We start from the raw sequence: 22,815 nt of genomic DNA on the forward strand, positions 1-22,815 counted from the left end.
TGAGCACAACAGAGATTCAGAGACATATAAAGGCATAAATGCCAACATTTTTACTAATATTATGGAAAGATGCCACTTCGTTCTTTCTCCTGACCACAGATGTCAGAAATCTGAACATAAATACATTTATTGAATGACTGCAGTTAAATTCAATATTTGTATGATTTAAGGATCTTTATGGTCCGCGAGTTGATTTTATGTTAGATATTAAAAAATGTTTATGGGGGATTTGTAGTAGCAATTAATGTAATTTTAATTTTGGTAATTTAATAATCATAATTAAATGAGTAATTATTTAGTAATTCCATGAATTATATTTATATTGACATCAAATTTCATGCAAATCTTCATTACAATATATGAGTATGTGATTTCACAGTCTATAATATAGGCATATGCCAGTCTGTGCACACATCTTTGTAAAAGAAAAACTGTGGTGACTTCTCCACAATACTTGAACAGGTTGTTAAGGTTGTTAGATTCATCTTGGATAATTAACCCAGTTTGAATTCTCTCAGCTACTCTTCATGTAATCCCACTGACTCAGTGGTGGCAGTAGGTCTCTGTGTAAGCTATACCCTCATACTCTACCTTATTACATTTAAATATAGCCAAATATTAGCCGTTACTTTCATCTAACAGGCTATATGGGATATTTTAGTGGATTCACTCTACATGTCGCTCCTGAAATTCTGCAGTGTACAATGTTTTATTAAATTGTGAATAGATTATATACAGAAAGTGAGCAAAGAGCACTCCCTTAATGACTGAATCTGTCCACTCACTTCAGTTGCAGCATGATTGGCTACAATGCACAACACTGTAAATCGTGCAGTGACTAGAAACATTTGACTGCATCAAATATTAGCGGTTCACCCGTCGGGTACTCGCCCCCATGAAGGAATACAGCAGGAATGGCCTCAGCACAAACCCCTGAGGCACACGCACCCTATCATCGCTCTGATGATATTACATGAGTGGGTTAAAAAGGATTTTGTTTCACTCTCTGCCAAAGATATCCATCTATCTATCCATCAGACACATAATTCGCTGCTTTGGAGTTCTGAGGCTTATCCTGTGTAAATACACAGTGAATAGTTTCTGCATGTAAACTGTTAGCTCGCTGTGCAGTAGACCTGACCAAAATAGGCGCCAAGCTCTAAATGTCTGAATAGGCTTTCAGCACTCTCTATCGATGAGAAACAGCAGGAGACCATGTGGAAATCTCAGGCTTTATTGAATAAGAAACATCAATAGTAATTTACTTTTAGCTAAGGGGAAATGTTATCTCCAGCCTTACTGATAGGAAATGTCATCCTTTATCTTGCAAAAAATATCTCTCTAATCAGTCAATACTAAATATCCAGGGTATACTTTAGTTCTGGCTGGTCACATTAGTGCTTGCATCAGCTGACTGTCAGCTGATCACGTCTACCTATAGGAATACAATGCCTCCTCCTCTTATCAGTCAGGACTTGGCATTCTGATTCTCTTTGAATCAGACTAAATTCCCGAATTAGGTTGTACATTTTAATACTGATATAATGCTATATGCAATACATCGTTGGTTCTGTTCTGTTTACCCTAGGGGGGTTTATCACTGCTCTACCTGCTCTTATCCATGCTAGCCTGCATGGATGCACAGGGAGTTCTTGCCCAGAACAGAACCATACCGCCAATCCAAACATGCTAATAGTCTATCACTTTGACTATAGTGATCCTGACAGAATTAAGTTTAAATCAATACTAATTATGCGTGGTCCTTGCTGAGCCTCACCATTTCATCTGCCCGCACACACACAACAAAACGTAAACAAAACCATAACATAAATCCAGGCCTGGTCCTCTCTTATCCTTGACTGGTGTGGCTCAATTTTATATGCCTTCGAGCTCCCTCATGAGGAATCTCCGCTCCGCTCTTTTTTACAATCACGTCCCCGGTCTCGCTCGCTCCTCCCATGTCTCTCGCTCGTCACCCTCACCACACTTATATTTTATTCACAATAGAATATAGATAACATCAAATGTTGAAAGTGAGACATTTTGAAATGTCATGCGAAATATTGGCAACATATGCTCCCATCCAGACGTCGTCTCTTTCAGGAAAGACCTTGTATTTTACAACATGACAATGCCAGACCACATACTGCATCAATTATAACATCATGGCTGCCTAGAAGAAGGATCCAGGTACTGAAATGGCCAGCCTGCAGTCCAGATCTTTCGCCCTTAGAAAACATTTTGCGCATCATAAAGAGGAAGATGTGACAAAGAAGACCTAAGACAGTTGAGCAACTAGAAGCCTGTATTGGACAAGAATGAGACAAAATTCACATTCCTAAACTTGAGCAACTTGTCTCCTCAGTCCCCAGACGTTAGAAGACTGTTATAAAAAAAGAGAGGATGCCACACAGTGGTAAACATGGCCATGCAACTTTTTTGAGATGTGTTGATGCCATGAAATTTAAAATCAACATATTTTCCCTTCATACTTTCCCTTTTTTCGGTTTAAACAAATGATATGTAATAGATGTTGTATTCTTATTAAAATATAAAAATTTGACACTTTCACATCATTGCATTCTGTTTTTATTCACAATTTGTACAGTGTCCCATCTTTTGTGGAATCAGGTTTTGTATACTGTGTGTGTGTGTGTGTGTGTGTGTGTGTGTGTGTGTGTGTGTGTGTGTGTGTGTGTGTGTGTGTGTGTGTGTGTGTGTGTGTGTGTGTATATTGATATACATTGATTGCTTGTATCCTACCAAAATGTAAACTATATTATTGCCCAACTCTAATACATTAAATGTGACTATGAGGCATGAAGATATTAAAATATTATAAACATTTAACCTCATGATTGTGAACCTCATGTAAAGCTGCCTTGAAACAATGATTATTGCAAAAAAGTGCTTTACAAATAAATTTTACTAAATACAATTCTGACCTGTGATTGGACAACTGGACAAACCAGCAGACCAGTTGCATCACAGCATCTCAAATGACGGTGTTTGTTGCATTTAGTTTGCTGCAAGTCATTTAAGATGGGGGGAAAAAAGAGCCACAGTTTCTGCCCCGATTGCAGAAACTTCCATTTTCATTACAGATGTTTTGCACCATTTTCCCAAGAATGACAATTTTGTTATTTTTAACATATCAAGTGGAAACTTGCACAAGCAATTGTTTTATGCCATATTCCACTTTTGTGCTTAAGTTTAATTAACAACTTTGGATGCAAACACAGCTATAGAGACTGAGACTTCAGTAACTTAATCACCCAGCAACCAACCAGAACACAACCATTATGCATGTGTCAAAAGGCCATATAAAACTCTAATCATGTTGGTACATGGCACCTCATCATACAAGACTAGCAGCTACTTGTCACCACAAGAACTGTAAGGAACTTTCTCCGAGATGTCTTGAAGGGACAGGCTGAAAGACATGTCTCGAATCATTGTGATGACAAAGACAGTCATTGTATGACCAGCTACATCAATTTTAATGTGGACAATATATGCAGTTTCCTTCAGTGAAAAGCTTTGTATCACCCATGACCTCACATATTTACTGAGCAGTACAAATGTCCTTCAGGCCTGGAGACTGGAGACAAGTGAAGTAAAGCCTGTCCACAGGTATAATAGTCCAGGAGTGCAGACCTTGAAAGATGACTACAAATGAGATGTGGAGTGATAACCTGTGCAGAGGGACTTCAGGATGAGGAATCAGCATGTCATCACTGACTGAATCCTTGATCCCAACCGTCCACCAACGCTTTGTATGACACATACTTGTTGAATTATTTAAACACAAGCAACACACTCTCTGCTGTCACACATGGTGCCTGAGCTGGAGCCAGCCCTTTCAAAGTTTGGAACTGATACTTGATATCAGTGTTATTTTAGTAGCATTTAGACACTGTTATAGGTTGTTTTACTATTTTGAAATTTTAGCTTTTACTTTAGTTTTTGTAATTTTGTTGTGTTTTTGTTATTTTCATTTTTTTTTTAAATCTCAAATTAGTTTTTTATTTTATTTAATTTTTATTATCATTTTAGTTTTCATTTTAGTTTCAGTTAACTATATTAGTCCTGCTTGACATTTATCAGGGATACATTAAAGTCCCCATGAAATCAAAATGTATTTAATATTTTTGTCTTTTAGTATGTTAGCCTTACATTTAGAAGATATAAGCATTCAAAACTTACAGTCGCTGACTCCCACCAATATGAATGATTTTGAGGACATCACTCTGGACTTCAACATCTCATTAGATTTTCTGTCCAATCAAATGCTCTCTAGAATCTGAAGCCCCGCCCCCTACATTATGAACAGACGCTGCGGCTGAAATCGGTCACTTGTTCACACATTTATTGTTTTCTACATGGTGAATGGCACATAGTGGATAGGGATAGGGGACAATCAGACAGTGCACTATATAGGGGATAGGGAACGATTCAGAGTGCACTATATAGGGATAGGGAACGATTCAGTGCACTACATAGGAGATAGGGAATGATCAGACAGTGCACTATATAGGGAATAGGGAACGATTCAGTGCACTATATAGGAAATAGGGAATGATTCAAAGAGTGCAAATATGCTTTCCATTTGGGCGAATGAAGTCTGGTTTGTGTCACATGAACCAGTTCTGTGATCGAGTTGGTCCAGAAACACGAAACAATGCTACATTGCTCAGTAGAAGCATATATTAAACTGTCTTTTGAATGGAAATTGTTAGATTGAATGTTGGATCCAGTCTCCTAATCATATCCCATCAGAATCCCATATCCGATTTATATATATAATATCTGCTTTGTCTGGATTCAAAAACCAGTCAGCAGGATTTTGTCTGATACCCAAAACCAGTAACAAGTAATCAGCCCAAGAGTTTGACAGATGAATTCAACAATAACATAAAACTGAAATTAAAATATATCTTATTTTTGAAGACATATTCCACAAAACCCCATAAATTCTAAGTTTAAACAACAATAGCACGCATTACAAGAGTAATGAACATACTATGTGTGATATTAAATATGACTTTTATTTTTTATTTTAAATTATTTTAAAATACACACAGGGTTGCTACAGAAACAGATCTTTCAAAGGATGCTAGCTTAGAATCTCTCTCTGATTTATTTTTTACAGACTGCCACTTGCTTCCACTTTCAAGCCTGAAGTGTTTGTGCCTCTCTTCTTGACACTGTGATCACCATGAGAAAGTGCAGTTCTTAATCACTGCTATTGTTGCCATTTCCTCCATTTGGGTGGCGCAATTACCTGGAGACATGTTGGGGAAAAAAATCTAATTTTTACCCGTCTTCCCTACAGCTCCTGCCAACAGCCCCTCCACAAAAGCCAGATCCTGTCACCTCAGAAACAGTGGTGTTTTGGGGTCTTCGATTATGGCAGGTTGTTGGCATATTCTCCATGTTCATCCTAGCAATTAGTAAGTGTCTAAAAGTGTTTATTTTGCATTTAAAGCAATAGTGCATCCACTATGACATGATTTAGCCACTCTTTCAAGGACTGGGGCTGGCAAGCTTCAAAGTAACAAAAAGAAATACAACACACAATTTTTTAATAACCTGATGCATTTTGTATCTTTTTTTTTTTTGTAACTTGAAAGCTCCAGTCTCCGTTCATTGTAACTGCATGGAAAAAAGCAACCAGTACATTATTTAAAAAATCATCCTCTTGTATTCCACAGAAGAAATAGGTTATGTGTTTTAATTGACACGAGGGTGAGTAAATGATGAAAGAGTTTTTATTTGTGGGTGATCTCTTTAAAATGGCAAGCTATGCATATATTTGCATTCAGTATTCACATAATGGATGTCAAAATAAACATTTAATTATTTACACGTCGTGAATCACATTAAAGGATTTAATGAAATTTCCCCAGAGCAAAATAGCATTTACAGAACAAAGAGATCTGAGACGCTGCCTGTTGTGAAGGATGATCTCTTTCAAAATATTTCAAAGCTCTCTTCCTCATTTCACAGTAATAACGCTGTGCTGCATCTTCAAATGCCGAATTCCACGAACGAAAAAAGAGATCGAGGCTCGGCACGCACAAAGACTAGCTGCGAAGACGTATGCCAACACACTGGAGACGGTGCCCCCCCTCAACGAGCTCACAGACGTGCCGGGAGGTAAGAGCCACAACAGCCCTCATCTGAGCTGTGACCATACTGTTTCTGAAGCTCTTTTGTTTCATTGCATATTTGTATTCCTACAACCTCATTTATATGTTTTCCTTTAAGGGATAGAGCTTCATACTTATATTTTTCATATAATTCATACATAATCACATGAATTACAGCATGCAGAATTGCAAACTCATTACAATTGCTAGAGCAATTAATTCAGTGCATTATATATATATATATATATATATATATATATATATATATATATATATATATATATATATATATATATATATATATATATATATATATATATATATATATATATATATATACATACACACACACACACACACACAAACAGACACTGATCAAGCATAGCATTATGACCACGGACAGTTGAAGTGAATAACACAGATTATCTCTTCATCATGGCACCTGTTAGTGGGTGGGATATATTAAGCAGCAAGTGAACATTTTTTTCTCTTGATGTGTTGAATAAGTTGATGTGTTAGAAGCAGGAAAAATGGGCAAGTGTAAGGATTTCAGCAAGTTTGACAAGTTTGGCCAAATTGTGATGGCTAGACGACTGGGTCACAGCATCTCTTGTGGTCAAAAGTGGTTAAAAGAAAGAACAGTGGTGAACCAGCCACAGGGTCATGGGAGGCCAAGGTTCATTGATGCACGTGGGAGACTGCTTTAATGTATAACTCTAAATGTGTGGGTATTTCTGTTTAATAAAGAAGGGCTGGCCCATGTGGTCCAATCAAACACACAAGCTACTGTAGCTCAAAATGCTCAAGAAGTTAATGCTAGTTCAGATAGAAAGGTGTCAGAATACACAGTGCATTACAGTTTGTTGCATATGGGGCTGCATAGGCACAGACCAGTCATGGTGCCCATGCTGACCCTTGTCCACCACCGAAAGTGTTAACATTGAGCACGTGAGAACTGGACCACGGAGCAATTGAAGAAAGTGGCCTGGTCTGATGAATCATGTTTTTTCAGGGTTTTTTTTACATCATGTGGATGGGCGAGTTCGGCGCTTACCTGGGAAACACATGGCACCAGGATGCACTATGGCAAGAAGGCAACCCGACGGAGGCAGTGTGATGCCTAGGGGAATGTTCTGCTGGGAAACCTTGGGTCCTGCCATCCATGTGGATTTTACTTTGACATGTACCATCTACCTAAGGATTGTTGCAGATCATCTACACCCTTTCGTGGAAATGGTATTTCCTGATGGCTGTGGCCTCTTTCAGCAGAAATGTGCCCTGCTACAAAGCAAAAATGGTTCAGGAAGGGTTTGCGCAGCACAACAACAAGCTTAATTCCAAATTCCCCAGATCTCAATCCAATCGAGCATCTGAACAAACTGAACAAACAAGTCCAATCCATGGAGACCCCCTCACAACTTACATGACTTAAAGGATCTGCTGCTAACATCTTGGTGCCAGATACTACAGCACACCTTCAGGGGTCTAGTGGAGTCCATGCCTCGATGGGTCAGGGCTGTTTTGGCAGCAAAAGGGGACCAACAAAATATTAGGTAATATTAATTATAAATTGTTATAGGCAATACAAATTAGGTCATAATGTTATGCTTAATCGGTGTGTGTGTGTGTGTGTGTGTATATATATATCTTTTGCACTGGTGCTACAGAGGTTGACAGGTCAGCACAATTGTAGCAACAAGTATAAAACATATGTTACATCTCAGAAAACAACCACAAGTAGCGCAGTTTGTCACTTAAACTGGCAGGTGACTGGCCAAAGGACTGATAATGCCTCATACAGGGAATGTAAAATCCAACCCATAACAAGAAAACTTTTCATACAAACATTTTCTTTCTTTGCCCAAAATGGCAAACTGCAGTAACATTTATTGCTTAACATTGTCAGTTTTGTTTATATAGTGCGATGTCAATCCAAACAGCATCCATTTACAATTCAATCTCACTACACATTTAAACTTAAGGAAAATTCAATTTAAAGAATATTTCATATACATTAAAACAAGAAAAGAGTACCCGTTTATAGGACGCCTGAGCTCACACAAAACATTACCTTAAACACCACACAAGCTTTGGTGAATCGAGCGGATTTGCTGGTGTGTAGGTCCACTTAACCTGCACTAAACAAATATTCTGTTATATATTGAGCAGGGGGCACATGCGCCATCGACCAATCTCACACACAAACAAGCTGTTTTTGCATGAATGCAAAGCAACTAATTGAGTTACTTTGATGCTTTTTATGAAACTTTTTACATTACTTTCGTGTTATTTTTTTGTCACCTAATCTGAGCTGGCATGTTTTTAAAAACAAAAAAAAATTTAAATACATTTTTTTGGTAAAACTAAAGGCTCTTTCACAGCACAAGTGAAATGAATAAGCCTCAGGCTGAAGGAAACGCAAATTCACGCCTGTACAGTAGAGGGCACAGCAATTAAAACAAAAATGTGATGTTTAACTAGTAATTTTTGCTTATTTGTATAGTTTAATTGCATCATTGAAGGCCAGCAGAAAAGACATTGGTTAATAAAGCAAGATTAAGTGCATAAAGTAGATTTGTATAATTGATCATATTTAATTAATTATTGCAGATTTGCGTAATATTCTGAGTTTGTATTTCACGGTTTGTTTTTACCATTTTGAGGGATACTGAATCTGCTTTGGTGCGAGTAAACACTCACTACAATACAAAATCATGTTCACACAATGCCTCTTTACTTACCCATGATTCCTCTTAGAGCTGTCAGTCTATACATGGGAAGACAAATTAAACTATTACTTATTTAAAAAAGAAACATGCATATTTTGTTGTAAATTTAAAAGTAATACTTTACTAGTTACTTGAAAAAAAGTAATCTGATTACGTAACTCAAGTTACTTGTAATGCGTTACTCCCAACACTGTACCGTATATCTCTCCTTCTGTGTTGGAAGTGTTTATTATGGTTTGTTTTGGTCTTATATATTTACATGGCTCTGCAACAAAAAGCCCATTTTTTTCTGGGAGTTCTTTATTGTAAATGTGATAAACTTACATTTGCATAAAGCATGCATATTTGTCCATACCCATGTTCATTAGAGTATTACAAACTTGAAACACATTAATACATATTTTACAATACATATTAATTTAAGATACATTTACAAACTGATAAAAACGTGCGATTAAGTTGCGATTAATCGCAAGTTAACTCATGACAATTGTGCGATTAATCGCGATTACATATTTTTATCGATTGACAGCCCTACATTATATACAGCAAAAAGAATGAAGTCGTCCTCCGTGGAACAAACAAGCACTGTTGCTATTGTCCTCTTTGGAAAAAATAATGGTGTTTCTTACAGTTGTCTCACTGAGCATGGCATTGAAACAGTGGCTGAACGACTTATCTGTTCACTTCACATTATTTCCAAAGTCTTGTTCCCATTCTTCTTCCTTACTCACTTCCCACATGGACTAAATGTGTGCAGACTTCCATGCTGATAGAAATCTAAAAAAGCCACACTCTGCCACTAAATTTCCATTTTCCATTTTGCTTTAACACATTTCTTCCATTTGCATGTTTCTGCATTTCAGTTCAAATCTCTTGTTCCGGCTGATGTGTCAGATGTCATCTGTCTTCTTCTGTTGATCTTGATCTTTGCTTATCTCTATTCTTTTCCCTTTTCTCACATCCCCTCTGTGTTTGCGCAGCTCTTGCGGAAACGCCAGCGCTGCAGACAGTCTCTGAGCAGGTACAGGCTCGAGGTAGTGGACAACTTCCTGTGGTCAGGGAAGAAGACGAACCGGCCAATCCAGTTACTTAGACCAATCGTGTGCACTTCCTGTCCTCAGCCTTTACTCCTGGATGGCGTAGATTAGAAAAGGCTTTCAAGACTTTTTATGAAGAGGCGGGTGAAATGTGCCACCTGCAGTGATCTTGAGGTTGTGTTTATTAGAATCTGCAGTCAGTAGATTTAAGTGAAAGTTGCAAGTGTAAATGTAAGCAAATCCTTACAAAATCCAGGCTTGAGAGCATCTTAGAACATATAAAGTAATGAATAAGTAAAAAGCACAGATATTTACTTAATCTTTCTTTCAGCCCTTTTACTTTCATAACACACATTTCTGGTTGTATTGTGCATGATTTGTTGGTATGCAGTTTTCCAAAGGGAAAAAGATGTCTTCATAATCGCTAATCACAATGCAATGCCTATGACTTTCACGGTGACCCAGTAGTGCCGAACAAAAAAAATATGAAAAGCAAACACGTTAACACAACACGATCTCATGGTAATGCGTATCAATAGTGCGAGTGTGAAATCTTGTGGAATGGATACGCCAAAATGAGTTTTGGTGTGCAAATGCTACGCAGTTTTTCCCGTGCATATGATACGCACTTTATGGCGTCCATATGACACGCTCTTGGGTAGGATTAGGGTGGTGGGGTAGTGGGTTCGTACGTATAATACGCTATAAAGTGCGTATCATATGCAGGCGAAAAAACGCGTACACTGTAAAAAATAAATCATGAAAATGTGATAAATCATGAAAATAGCACTATTTGGCATGTTTCACTGCGTCATCAGCAATAAAACACACACAATTACCTAGCCTAGAAATCTAGACGCACCCTAGCGGCAGCAAATTTAATCTGTCCGCGAGTGTCGTCTAGCAACTCTCAATACCCTTCTGAGCTGTATTCGCCTAACTCTTGCCGGTCCAATCACATCGTGTATAGAGTCGGTGGGCGGGGCCATAATGACGATGGCCGAGTTGCGTTTGCGTGCTTCTAGTAAACACAGAAACTGGCGTACGGCGGTCTTTCGAATCAGCTCTGACCGCGACTCTGAAAGACTTGGAGTTAAGCTTTTCTCTGAGAAAAGGACAAAGAACGGCACTGAAGTCATTCTTAAAAAGAGAAGATGTGTTCAGAGTTTTGCCAACCGGATACAGCGAATGTTTAATCTATCAACAAGCTCTGCTTCACCTTCGTTGCTCTGGTTGGTGTAGCGCTATCCTATCACGTGCAGAGGGAGTTTGAAAGACAACCGTTTATCCCGCCCCTCGGATTGAGCCCTATCTATGGTGGGCTTCCAGACCAAACATCTTGATGTGGGTCTGGCTTGTCAGGCTAACGATTACCCAATATGCTTACAAAATGTTTTAATAATATGTTAGTAAAGGTTGCCGAATCTCAAATTTTTTTCATTGTATTAACTAAAATTTTTAATTTCAATGAACTCAAAATGTTAAGGCAAAGAGGTAACATTTTTTCTAAATAATTTTTTACAGTATTATTACAGTATTAATTTACCATATTCAAGCCAAAACTCATTTTGGTGTATACATTCGACGAGATTGCACACTCATACTATTTATACGCATTTTCGCGAGATCGGGCTTGTTAACATCGTAGCAGAATCAAGCCAAGGGGTGCTACGAAAAAAGTGCATTCATTACTTCAGTATTCTGCATTTGTGTTAGTTCATTTATAATTTTACCTTAAAACAATTTTTACAGTCAAATTAGCCATGTTTACACCAAAATTACATAGAAAAATTAGTCCCAGGAACTTTTTCCCCCAAGACCTGTTGCTGTCTGTTTCCATCGCAGTCTAAAGTAAAGTCAAGATTAGGCAAATTAGTCCGGTGACGTAGGACTATGCGCCAGGCAGTTTCATCACTGGTCATATTTTTTAAACTTCATTGTTGATTTGAATAGCAATCAATTCTTACTGCATGCACCGCGACAGACTTTTAAAAACGGTGGTTGAAATAAAATGCTGTGTGGATTCACCCAATCAAAAAGCTGCATGAACTTAACCAATCCATGTTGAGCGTCAAAGTCCCACCAGCGAAAGATCCTGAACTCTTCTGGTCTTTTTGAGAGGGGAATTTTTACCCAGAACTTCAGTTAGACCCTTAGCCTGGATGCCAGCCGAACTTAGCACCACCCACAACATTTTTAGGTCGGGCAGTTCGGTTTGGCATTGCTCCATAGAGGAGTAATTATCTCCAAACAGAAACTGTTCGGACCAATGAACTCATCAAGGCGGTATTTAGACGATGACGGACAGATGATAAACAGTAACGTAATCATGCACGTCATCAAAGGGGCTTGGATTATATTTACTCGAATCCTAAACGGAGAGCTTGTTTGTATATGCATTCACCTTCATAATTTCTCTCAAAGATGATGATCATGTTGGGTAAGTACTCTGTGTATCAATAAATTCTTTTATTTTTTTACAACACCAGCAAAGATCATTTATTCCAGCGCGTGTGCGGACAGGGTTGCCAAGTTTTTACAACAAAATCCGCCAACTACTAGCCCTAAACAATAGCTACTCGGGGGTTTCTCCGGGGGAAAAATGGTGTTTGGGGGTTAAAATGTGTTATTTTGGCAAGGTTGCCTGCTAAAATTTGCACTCATGGGTCTATATATCACATAGTCGCCTCAACCATTGGACATAGAAAACAACCGCGGAAAAAACGCGGACTTGGCAACACAGTGCAGTTGAGCTCTGTCTGTTGTCATTTGACAATGCGTCGCTTCGTGGCTCTGATTGGTTTGCTCCATTGGGCTGTGATTATGAGGCGAGTTTCAACCGAACCAGGAAAGACATCAATTGGATAGACCTACAAAGGTCTATCCAATTGATGTCTTTCCTGGTTCGGTTGAAACACGCCTCATAATCACAGCCCAATGGAGCGGTTTCAGACTCATATTCTGACTAGAATTGAGGATGACCACGTCAGGCTAGTTAGACCCTGGTTCCTGCATCCAAAACACACAGAGTACCACCTCAAAGTCCCTAGTTCCTGGGGTAAGTTCCTGCGGCGGAAACTGTTTAGCACCTGTTATTTATTTCTCTGAACATATCTATTATTTCCATATCAGCTCTTTAAATCAATAACGTTTATTGAAACCTGACGGCTGACATAAAGTATATAGATGTATTTATCATATATATGTATTTACCCATTCATTCGATCAGTAAGGAATCAAGTGGCTGTATTTGTGAATGTATCGCTGTGTGTCGGAGGCAGTTCTGCCGCAGAAACTAGGTTGCTGCTGTTAGAGGTGTTATTGAGGCCAGAAGGTGCTCACTCTGTGGTCTGTGTGGGTCCTAACACCCCAGTATTGGGACACTATACTGTCAATAAACACCGTCCTTCAGATGAGATGTTAAAACGAGGTTCTGGATGTCCTCCGGAAAAAGAGTAGGGGTGTAACACTGACATCCTGGCCTAATTTGCCCATTGGCCTCCTAAAAATCCACATATACCGATATACCAGTTGGTCTCCTCTCCACATTTCATCTGGTGTGTGGTGGGCTTTCTGGTGCAATATGGCTGCCATCGTATCATCCAGGTGGATGCTGCACATTGGTGGTGGTTGAGGAGATTCCACTTTCAACAAATTATTATTATTATTATTATTATTATTATTATTATTATTATTATTATTATTATTAAGATTATAGCTCACTTTAAAATTAAAATTACTCCATGATTTACTCTCTCAAGCCATCGTAGGTGTATATAACTTTCTTCTTTCAGAGGAATACAATTAATTATAATTAATAAATATTCTGATGTTTCCAAACTCTATAATTGCAGTGACGGGTCCATTGAGTTTGAAGCTCAAAAAAGTGCATCCATTCATCCATCTTAAACATACTCCACACGTATCCTGGGGGTTAATAAAGGCCTTCTGAAGTGAATTAATGGGTTTGTATAAGACAAATATTAACAAATATTTATAAAATAAAATATCTAGGTGTTTCCAGACCCCCTTTCGTATTAACTCCTCATACATCTGCGTCATATGTAGTGCCAGTTATACATTCTTTGTAAGTTGAATACGGAAGGTGGAAGCTAGATATTTTACTTGATGAAGCTTTAAATATGGATATTTTTCTTACACAAACTCATGGCTTCGCTTCAGAAGGTCTTTATTAACCCCCTAGAGCTGTGTGGAGTATGTTTTTGATGGATGGATGTGCTTTCTTCAAACTCAATGGGCACTGCCATTATAATGCTCGGAAGCATCAGGATTTTTATTCATATAATTCGATTGTGTTATTCAGAAAGAATAAAGTCATATACACCTAGGATGGCTTGAGGGTGAGTAAATCATGGGGTCCTTTTCATTTTAAAGTGAACACATCTTTAAGAACACTGTTGCATGGGAGCATTTTCATATGTTTGTTATGTTGTGCACTACTGGGTCATCGTACACTTTTCACACTTTCACCCATACTTTCATGGGTATGTATGTTTCACAACATACATTTACTTAGGGTTAGCATAGACAATTGATGTATTGAGAGCATCTAAAATGAAAATTATTTATGCATGAACTTTATAGATGTACACATGTTAAGGAATCATTATTTTTGAATATTGAATGCAATTAAGTTAGGTGCTTAAAACTACTGTATTTATGATCATTGTGCTTTAAATCGCATAAGTTCAGCTGCCCATCCGGTTTCTGAGTGAGAGACTATCTCTTTACCCAGAAACATATTGCATATGTATTAGATGATAAAAACATGTTGTGAAGAGGAAAATCTCTCGATATAAAGGCTGTATAGCTCCTCTTTAAAAGGAGAGCCTACTAGTTTATTTTTGTGCTAGAAAAATCCTCTCTTCAAAAACTAAATACAACTTAAAAAAACAAGAAAATTAATAATCAATTTATTCCATCCAGCAGCTGACTACTAGAGTATAAGGGGTCTATTTGTGTGTCCGTATCTTCCTCATATGGAGAAGAGTCATGCAGGGCACTTAACTCCAGTCCGTCTGATAAGGCCTGATAAAGCACACTTCTGAGCCAGATCAACTCTCTATGGGAGGGGACTGTGCTGATTCTAATGGCTCTCATGATCAATCCCTGCATGCAAATTTTAAGTCTCCCTCAACCTCCCGTGCCAGTCCCTGAATAAAGAACTGTGTTAAGCATAATTGCTTGGTTGTGCTGGAGTTAATATATATTTGACAGAAATCTGGGTCAATACAGATGATTTATCACCACTGCAAAATCAGGTAAGTATATGATGCATTCCTTGTGCACAGACAGAGCTCGTAACTCGTTCACCCGTTTAGCTAATGTCCTAGCCAGAAGGAAGGCGGTTTTAATCTACAACCACTTGAGATCTGATGTAAGCAAGAGGTTTAGGGTTCCTTAACAAGAGCGTCAAATTCCCATGGTGGCAGGGTTATAACCCTTTAAGGACTAAATGTCTCCCTCCCTTAAGAAACTGGTGAACCAGGGCTCTGTGCAGTCAATGATCTCTCAAGATCTTGTAAAAAGACAATTACAGCAGCACCACAATTATGTGATCTTTCTGGCACGCTTCAGACCTTGATTGAAAAACCCACCATCAATGACCACTCGATAATTACTACACTAGTACTCATATATACATATATATATATATATATATATATATATATATATATACCTTGAACTCTGTAAGGTGTGCACCAATAAGGAATTTTTAGGAAGCGGGTCAATCTGAGTGCCTGAGGATTTGGATGCATCAACAACCCTTGTGCTGGGACAGTAGACACTATCTAGGGAGAAGCTCCAGGGGAGCCCCATCTAGGTGAGGTTGAGGTGCATTTGTGTCCCACTGGGTACCACTAGAATGACCCTGATATTCTCCACACTAAATATAAACTTATATTAGTTGAAATGTAACCATTCTAACAACTAGACAGAATCGCAAGAGGTGCATAAAGCAATCACTCCGACCTCACCTAATGAACACTTAAGTGTAAGTGTACACTTTCACATGAAATAAATAAATGCTCACCAATCACTATTATGTGTCGAATCAAAAGAGTAAGTTATGCACCACTTTTAGTCTAGGATAAATGCCATAGTCCCATACATATGCAATATTAATCTGGATGGAGACTAAGCAATTTGGTAGAATGAATTAGTTTAGGAAAAAAAGGTGGTGCGTTAATGGAGGGATTTCAGGAAATGTAGGAATGTCTAGGAAAATCTGTCACTGACATGGCTCAATGACTGCTGCATATTCGGACTGCCATGCTCCATCTTCTTTTGTTGTGAACACATAAGTTAAGGGTTCATTTCCTCACTGTGTGTACTTTTTTTGTTGAGGGCCTAGATCAGGGGTCCCCAAACTCGGTCCTGGAGGGCCGCTGTCCTGCAGAGTTTAACTCCAACCCCAATCAAACCCACCTGAAACAGCTAATCAATACCTTTATAGGACATAGTAAGACATTGATTAGCTGTGTCAGGTGTGTTTGATTGGGGTTGGAGCTAAACTCTGCAGGACAGCGGCCCTCCAGGACCGAGTCTGGGGACCCCTGGCCTAGATGGTTATATTTTGCCATGTCTTCTTCTTATGTCTTGACCCTGGCCTCCTTGCTACCTGATTATTTGTTACCCCTCATTCCCCTTCTCATTTGCTTCCCTATTTATTCTTCCCTGTGTTCTCTGTTTTTGCCTTGTCTCGTCCTATTCAGCCCTACTGTCGGACATGTTTCCCCATGGGGTAATTTTGGTTTGTTTTGGAGGAAGAGCTCACTGCTGCAGCAATGAAGAATGACAAGGTAGACCAAAAAAAAAAAAAAAAAAAAAAAAAAAAAATTGATGAAGAGGGATCCTGCGGGAGCTTGGGAAGAGTTTATTAAACTTTCAAAATGTCATAGTCCCTATGTTCCAGAGGCAGAGAATTGAAGCAACTATGCTCAAACCAGAGCTGTTTGGACCAATCAAATTGTCAGGATAGGCTTGATATGATGGACAGATGATCCAACAGTAACGCAATCATCCATGTCACCAAAGAGCGCTGTTCAATCTGTCCTAATCCTAAACAGAGAACTTCTTTATATATGCATTCACCTATGACAGACGTGATCAGACAAACAGCTTTCTTTAACATCAATGGTACATAATGGAATGCCAAGAGAAAAAGAACAAGGGTATGTTCGTGTTTGGGACTATTGCTGGACGAGATCAAATGAGTTGTACAAATTCCTTCAACAGGTGATGGGAATGGCCACAGACATGAATATTATATTCAGCCAAAATTAAGAGTTTATCCACAGTAGGGACGATATCAGACAAATTCCCTTATTCGTGAATAAATTCCTTATTCTGGTGGTCTATAAATAACGGCACAAATCACCAGGCTAGATAGTTTAATCATCAGTACTTGCAACTCAAATGTGAAGCACTGAGCAGAAAGCAAGACATTTAAACGATAAAATATAAATTGAAGCCAGCCAAAAAGCAGTAGAATAATCCAGTAAGACTGAAGCAAGACAGACAGGCCATAGCTTCAACGCATGGTAAAGTTTAAGCTGCCTAGAGCTTCCAGGCCTGACACGGATAAACCTTGGGGATAAAACCCAGCATTTCTTTAGCCTAGCAAGTCCACAGAGCTTTCCACACTTTCTAAGGCTTTCTTCTTACAATGAAGAGAACAGCCTGTCAAGTAACAAGCACAGGAGAAAAAGAGGAAGCCCTTGAGTTTAAGAAGTGATGAACCGCTATTAATGACATATGATTTGATAAAAATTTGTTTCACTCATTTTCCTGATGAGCATGACTTACATGCTGCAAGCAGAGAGCTGTAGTCCTCCTTTCTGCTCATCTTCAGCGTTCTTTAGAGCATTTGCAGTACATTGGCTGCAGATAGACGCAAATGCGATTACATACTGAAGCTTTGGTAACATAACCAATGGTTCAAAAACAAAAATATAAAAGTGAGGCATGTTAGAATTGTCACTTTTTGAGGGTGAGCAAAAGTGTCCATTTAAGTTCAAACGAGCTGTTGTTCCTGTCCCCTTTCAGAAAGAGGGCGGAGCTTCAAGAGCTTGTGTTAGCAGTTCCGATTACCTCATGCAGACACACACTGAAAATGTCAGAAACTGTTCAGCCTTTTATGTTCAAACTGGAGTGGGACAATGATGGATAGAATCAAGAAGAAGTGACAGCATGTCAAATGAACCAAAAAATTGGTGGATGGGAAATGTGGTAATAAAGTACAAGAGTCAACGCAACTGATGCCCGTTAAACCATGACTTTCGGATGTTATTGAGGATTTGTAAACATTTTTCTCAAATAAAGAGAGAGAAACCGAATATTCCAGTGTTCAAGTTGCCTGACGTCGTCATACTCAGGTTCTAGTCAGAATATGAGTCTGATACTGCTCCATTGGGCTCTGATTATGTGGCGTGTTTCAACCGAACCAGGAAAGAAAATGCCTCTGCAATCAATTGGATAGACCTACAACCAGGGCCGGCGCTAGCTCAAATGCCGCTCTAGGCAGAGCACGATCGTGCCGCCCCCACATCACACTCACAATTAGGTATCCTTAAGATGCATGTACATACAAATTAATATGTTCTTTATCTATAAAATTACACAAAAATAAAAACGTGCAGTCATGTTTTCAGATTTTATTTTTCATTCTGCAACATGAAAAAAAGTACACAGTGCTACAGCTGCATATCATTTCTGTTTTATAATAGACAGTGTACAGAATAAAACTAAACATATGCAAACAACTTTTTAGCTCATTGGAGGTTTCGATTTTTTTCTTGACTGATACACACAAACACACATTCACATAATAGCCTACATTTCAGAAGGGTGCTCGTCGGGCTTTCGCAGCGGCAAACGGCTTTGATTGCGTCCTCGAGTTTAACTTTTTCAGCAAGTTCGTGCTCAATTGCAATTGTTGCTAGTCCATTGAGTCTGTCTTGTGTCATTGTACGTTGGAGATGATTTTTAATCAGTTTAAGCTTTGAGAAACTGAGCTCACAGTGACGGGGAGAGTGAGAAGCACTCTCAATGCTATAAAAACATTGGGAAAAATCAACACAATCTCATGGTCATGCGTATAAATAGTAAGAGTGTAAAATCTTTTTTGCGTGCATATGATACGCACTTTATGCGTATGTATAATACGCCATAACCCTAATAATACGGTTCATTTGTATAATACGCCATAAAGTGCGTATCATAGCACGCGAAAAACCACGTACCATATGCATGCCAAAACTCATTTTGGCGTATACATTCCACGAGATTGCAAACTATTTATAGGCTACGCATTTTCGTGAGATTGGGCTCAGAAAAATGTATTCCATCCCTTTTTCACAGATGAATTTAAGCGCATCCAGTGGTTTAGATCCAGCAACCAGGCGTCTACCCAAAGCAGTCAGCTCTTCAAACTATTTATGCCTATCAACATCCCGTGAGTCTCCATGAGTCAAGGCCTTTTCCAGTCTTAAGCAATCCTGAAGAACGATTGTAGGCTATTCTCCTTTTCTTTGAGAGATGCGATGTCATATAAAAATGGTCTCGAAGCAGCGGAAAACGCTCTTCCACGGAACGGATGGCACAGTCGAGCATATACTAAGTTAATCGATGCCGCTCTAAGTGAGGTGGGGGCGCGGCTGGGCGGGAATTTTTATTTTTAAATTTATACTAATGGAGTGGGAAAAAATGTTGTTGATATAAGTGCGATAATTGTAACCTACCTAACGTAAAACTAACAAATACCTTTTTTTTTAAATTCTCTCTTTGGTGACGTGATTATGTTACTGTTAATCATCTGTCGATCATCGCATAAAGCCCGCCCTGACAATATGATTGGTCCGAACAGCTCTGCTGCGAGCATAGTTGCTCCATAACGGATCAAGTCCAGACCAAACTTCCCAAACTAAAATGTCGTGGGCGGGGCTAAGTTTGGCTGGCATCCAGGCTAGTGTTGAAGGTGAGTGATCAATATTTTTTGTGATCCAGACAGAGGCCAGAAACTTTCTCTATGCAAATGTTCACATGCAAATGTTTGGCCAATGCAAGTGTTGTTCCTTATACAGCACATATTTAACACACTGCCATATAAGTGACTATAAGCAACATAGTGGTGGCCCAGATCCGGGTGGAATCCACATGTACCAGATGTGGATCTGGGTTTAACCTGCTTATTCTGCTTTTGTTCTCCCATGATTGTAGTTCACATGAAAGAATTGAGAATGCAATGTGGACTGTACAAAATATATACTTATAAAATTCTATAAAAGGCTCATTTATAAAAAGCTGCAAATTATTATTAATTATGAATTATTGTGTTCTTCTTTAAGGTCAATTATTTTGTCAATTATTTGAAATAAAAAAAACTCAGTTCCCCACCCTGTGTGTGCTGGAGAAAAAAGCGATTTGCGGGACTCCTGCAAAAAATAAATATCTAAAAATAATACATCAGAAAACAAATAATTTTTCCCCCTCTATTGCACAAAACCAACAAGAACAACTAAAACAAAATAAAAAAAGAATTATAGGGCAGGTGCAAGCATGGGCAGAGATTCCATTTATAACATGTTTTTGCAGTGTTGTACAATGTAGCCAATAACATACATATGTGTTGATTTCTTGAATGCACTGGCCAATCAGATACATTAAAGATAGAATCCACTCACCACCCAAAGTGAGTTTTTGATGAGTGCTGAATTCTGCATGCTGGCAAATCCTGAGATTAAATAAGGAATATGTGTAGACATTATGGAAGATTCATTGTGCAGTTAGCTGCACTGATAACAGCTAGTTAGTAGTTTTGTTGTAGAGTTCTGATGAGGTAACTTGTATGTGTAGTGTATGGTTTGATAAAATAGAATGTGGACTTGCCAGTATTGTTTATCTACAGTTTCTTTAAAAAATACTACGATAGTGATGTTACCATTGTGTGCTGAAACTTCTGAGCGTGTCTCCTGCATTGAAAATATTTGGCGGCCGCCAAAAAGACGTTTGTCCCATCAAAGCCTTATTTGATCAGTCATTGTGATTTATGAGTGATGTGGGTGACATGACGCATGTTAGCTGAGTGACAGAGAGAAACAACGGAGCGCGCGCACTCTCTCTGTCTTCATAATAAGCAGCACCGTCTCAGCATATTTCATTCATAATGTTAGTCAAAATCAAAAGTTCGATGACCGAATCCATGTCGGACCATTTTTCCTTGAATTTTGACTTTTCTCTGACTCTCACCAGTTTGAATCTGCTCTCCTCGTCCCTTCTGCCCCAATCTGTTCAGCCACACTTTCTCTTTCACATTTCAAAAGCTCGTCTTCGGTGTAACTGTTATTCCCGTTCAAATAGATATGGTTCGGGATCTGCACCACATAAATATCTTCTGAAGTGCCTCTCAAAAACGTCTCCATGGTTACAAGGCGTGCTCTCTGCAAGCAGATCGTCCTGCTGGTTATATTGATAGAAGTTTGCCCATTTTCAGGCACTGTGTAATATCATTGCGCCGCTTCACCCATGATGGCCCCAAAGTTTCTTCGCAGGAATGAGAATGTAGTTCCTAGCTATAACGGTCTAAAAAATAACAACTTTAAATGTTTCGTTGGTCTTCTTCGGAAAAATATTGAAAGTCTTTGGTCATTTTTTAAACACTGATGCTAATGGACTCATATGATTCAATGCTGTATGCTAAGCTATGCTAAAAGTGCTACCGCCAAATACAGAGATTGGCTGAATGGCTGCCCGCGAGTATCGTCTAGCAACTCTCAACACCCTTCTGAGCTGTATTCCCCTAAATCTTGCCGGGCCAATCACATTGTGTATAGAGTCGGTGGGCGGGGCCATAATGACGATGGCCGAGTTGCGTTTGCGTGCTTCTAGTAAACACAGAAACTCGCGAACGGCGGTCTTTCGAATCAGCTTTGACCGCGACTCTGGAAGACTTGGAGTTAAGCTTTTCTCTGAGAAAAGAACAAAGAACGGCACTGAAGTCATTCTTAAAAAGGGAAGATGTGTTTTGGGAAGATGTGTGAGTTTTGCCGACCGGATACACCGAATGTTTAATCTATCAACGAGCTCTGCTTCACCTTCGTTGCTCTAGTTGGTGTAGCGCTATCCTATCGCGTGCAGAGGGAGTTTGAAAGACAACCGTTTATCCCGCCACTCGGATTGAGCCCTGTCTAGGGTGAGTTTCCAGACCAAACATCTTGATGTGGGTCTGACTTGTCAGGCTAGACGGCAGCAGGATAAAACATGAATGTTGTGGGCAGGAGCGGGAGAAGGTAACTCATATTTTTGCGGGAGTGGGACTGAGGACTCTACACCGTTGCGCAGTCTCTTTATGGATCATATTTATAGCCTCATTATTTCAAGAGGCTTATGGTTGATGACGCATTCTTTGGAAGACTGTAAATAGACAAGTTTTTTTTTTTAACAGCACAACGGGTCTCAGAAAACTGTAACATGCATGAGATGGAATGCGAGGCAGAATTCGGCATTGACGTTTCGTTTGCGCACACGAATGAGGTGTAGAGAACTGTACGCACACACAGTGCCAAGGATAACGGCGCATGTTTGAAACAAACAAACCCACACAAGCCCTGAGTTAATTATATTCATCATTACAGCTAAAGACATACTAATGGGACTCTCCCAGATACCACGGAGACCATTTAACACAGGAAGTGCCCCTCGTCAGGCGCCTTCCGAAGGCCTGTTCCTTGTGTTCATAGATGGAATGCATTACACACTTGTGGCTTTCTTCTGTGGACATATGCATTTTTCATAGGCAGCTATGCAAATAATGTCAGTGGGTTTCCACTGCGGCTACATCTGGATTAATTAGGTTACCCATAAAAAATGCGA

General features: G+C 39.1%; 1 protein-coding gene across 2 annotated transcripts in view; it reads left to right on the forward strand.

Annotated features, from left to right (window-relative positions):
• Positions 1–22,815, forward strand: part of tmie (transmembrane inner ear) — a 71,189-nt gene that overhangs the window by 10,261 nt on the left and 38,113 nt on the right. The window contains exons 2-4 of one of the 2 annotated variants that reach the window (XM_067452281.1): positions 5,336–5,453; positions 6,010–6,159; positions 7,165–7,763. In XM_067452281.1, coding sequence (XP_067308382.1) covers positions 5,336–5,453; positions 6,010–6,159; positions 7,165–7,487 — 591 coding nt within the window. In that variant the 3' untranslated portion in view covers positions 7,488–7,763. Of the gene's footprint in view, positions 1–5,335; positions 5,454–6,009; positions 6,160–7,164; positions 7,764–22,815 lie in introns of those variants that run through there. The other variant, XM_067452282.1, reaches the window with a different exon arrangement.

The sequence above is a fragment of the Pseudorasbora parva genome, chromosome 9 (genome assembly GCF_024679245.1).
Source record: "Pseudorasbora parva isolate DD20220531a chromosome 9, ASM2467924v1, whole genome shotgun sequence".
Classification (NCBI taxonomy): Eukaryota; Metazoa; Chordata; class Actinopteri; order Cypriniformes; family Gobionidae; genus Pseudorasbora; species Pseudorasbora parva.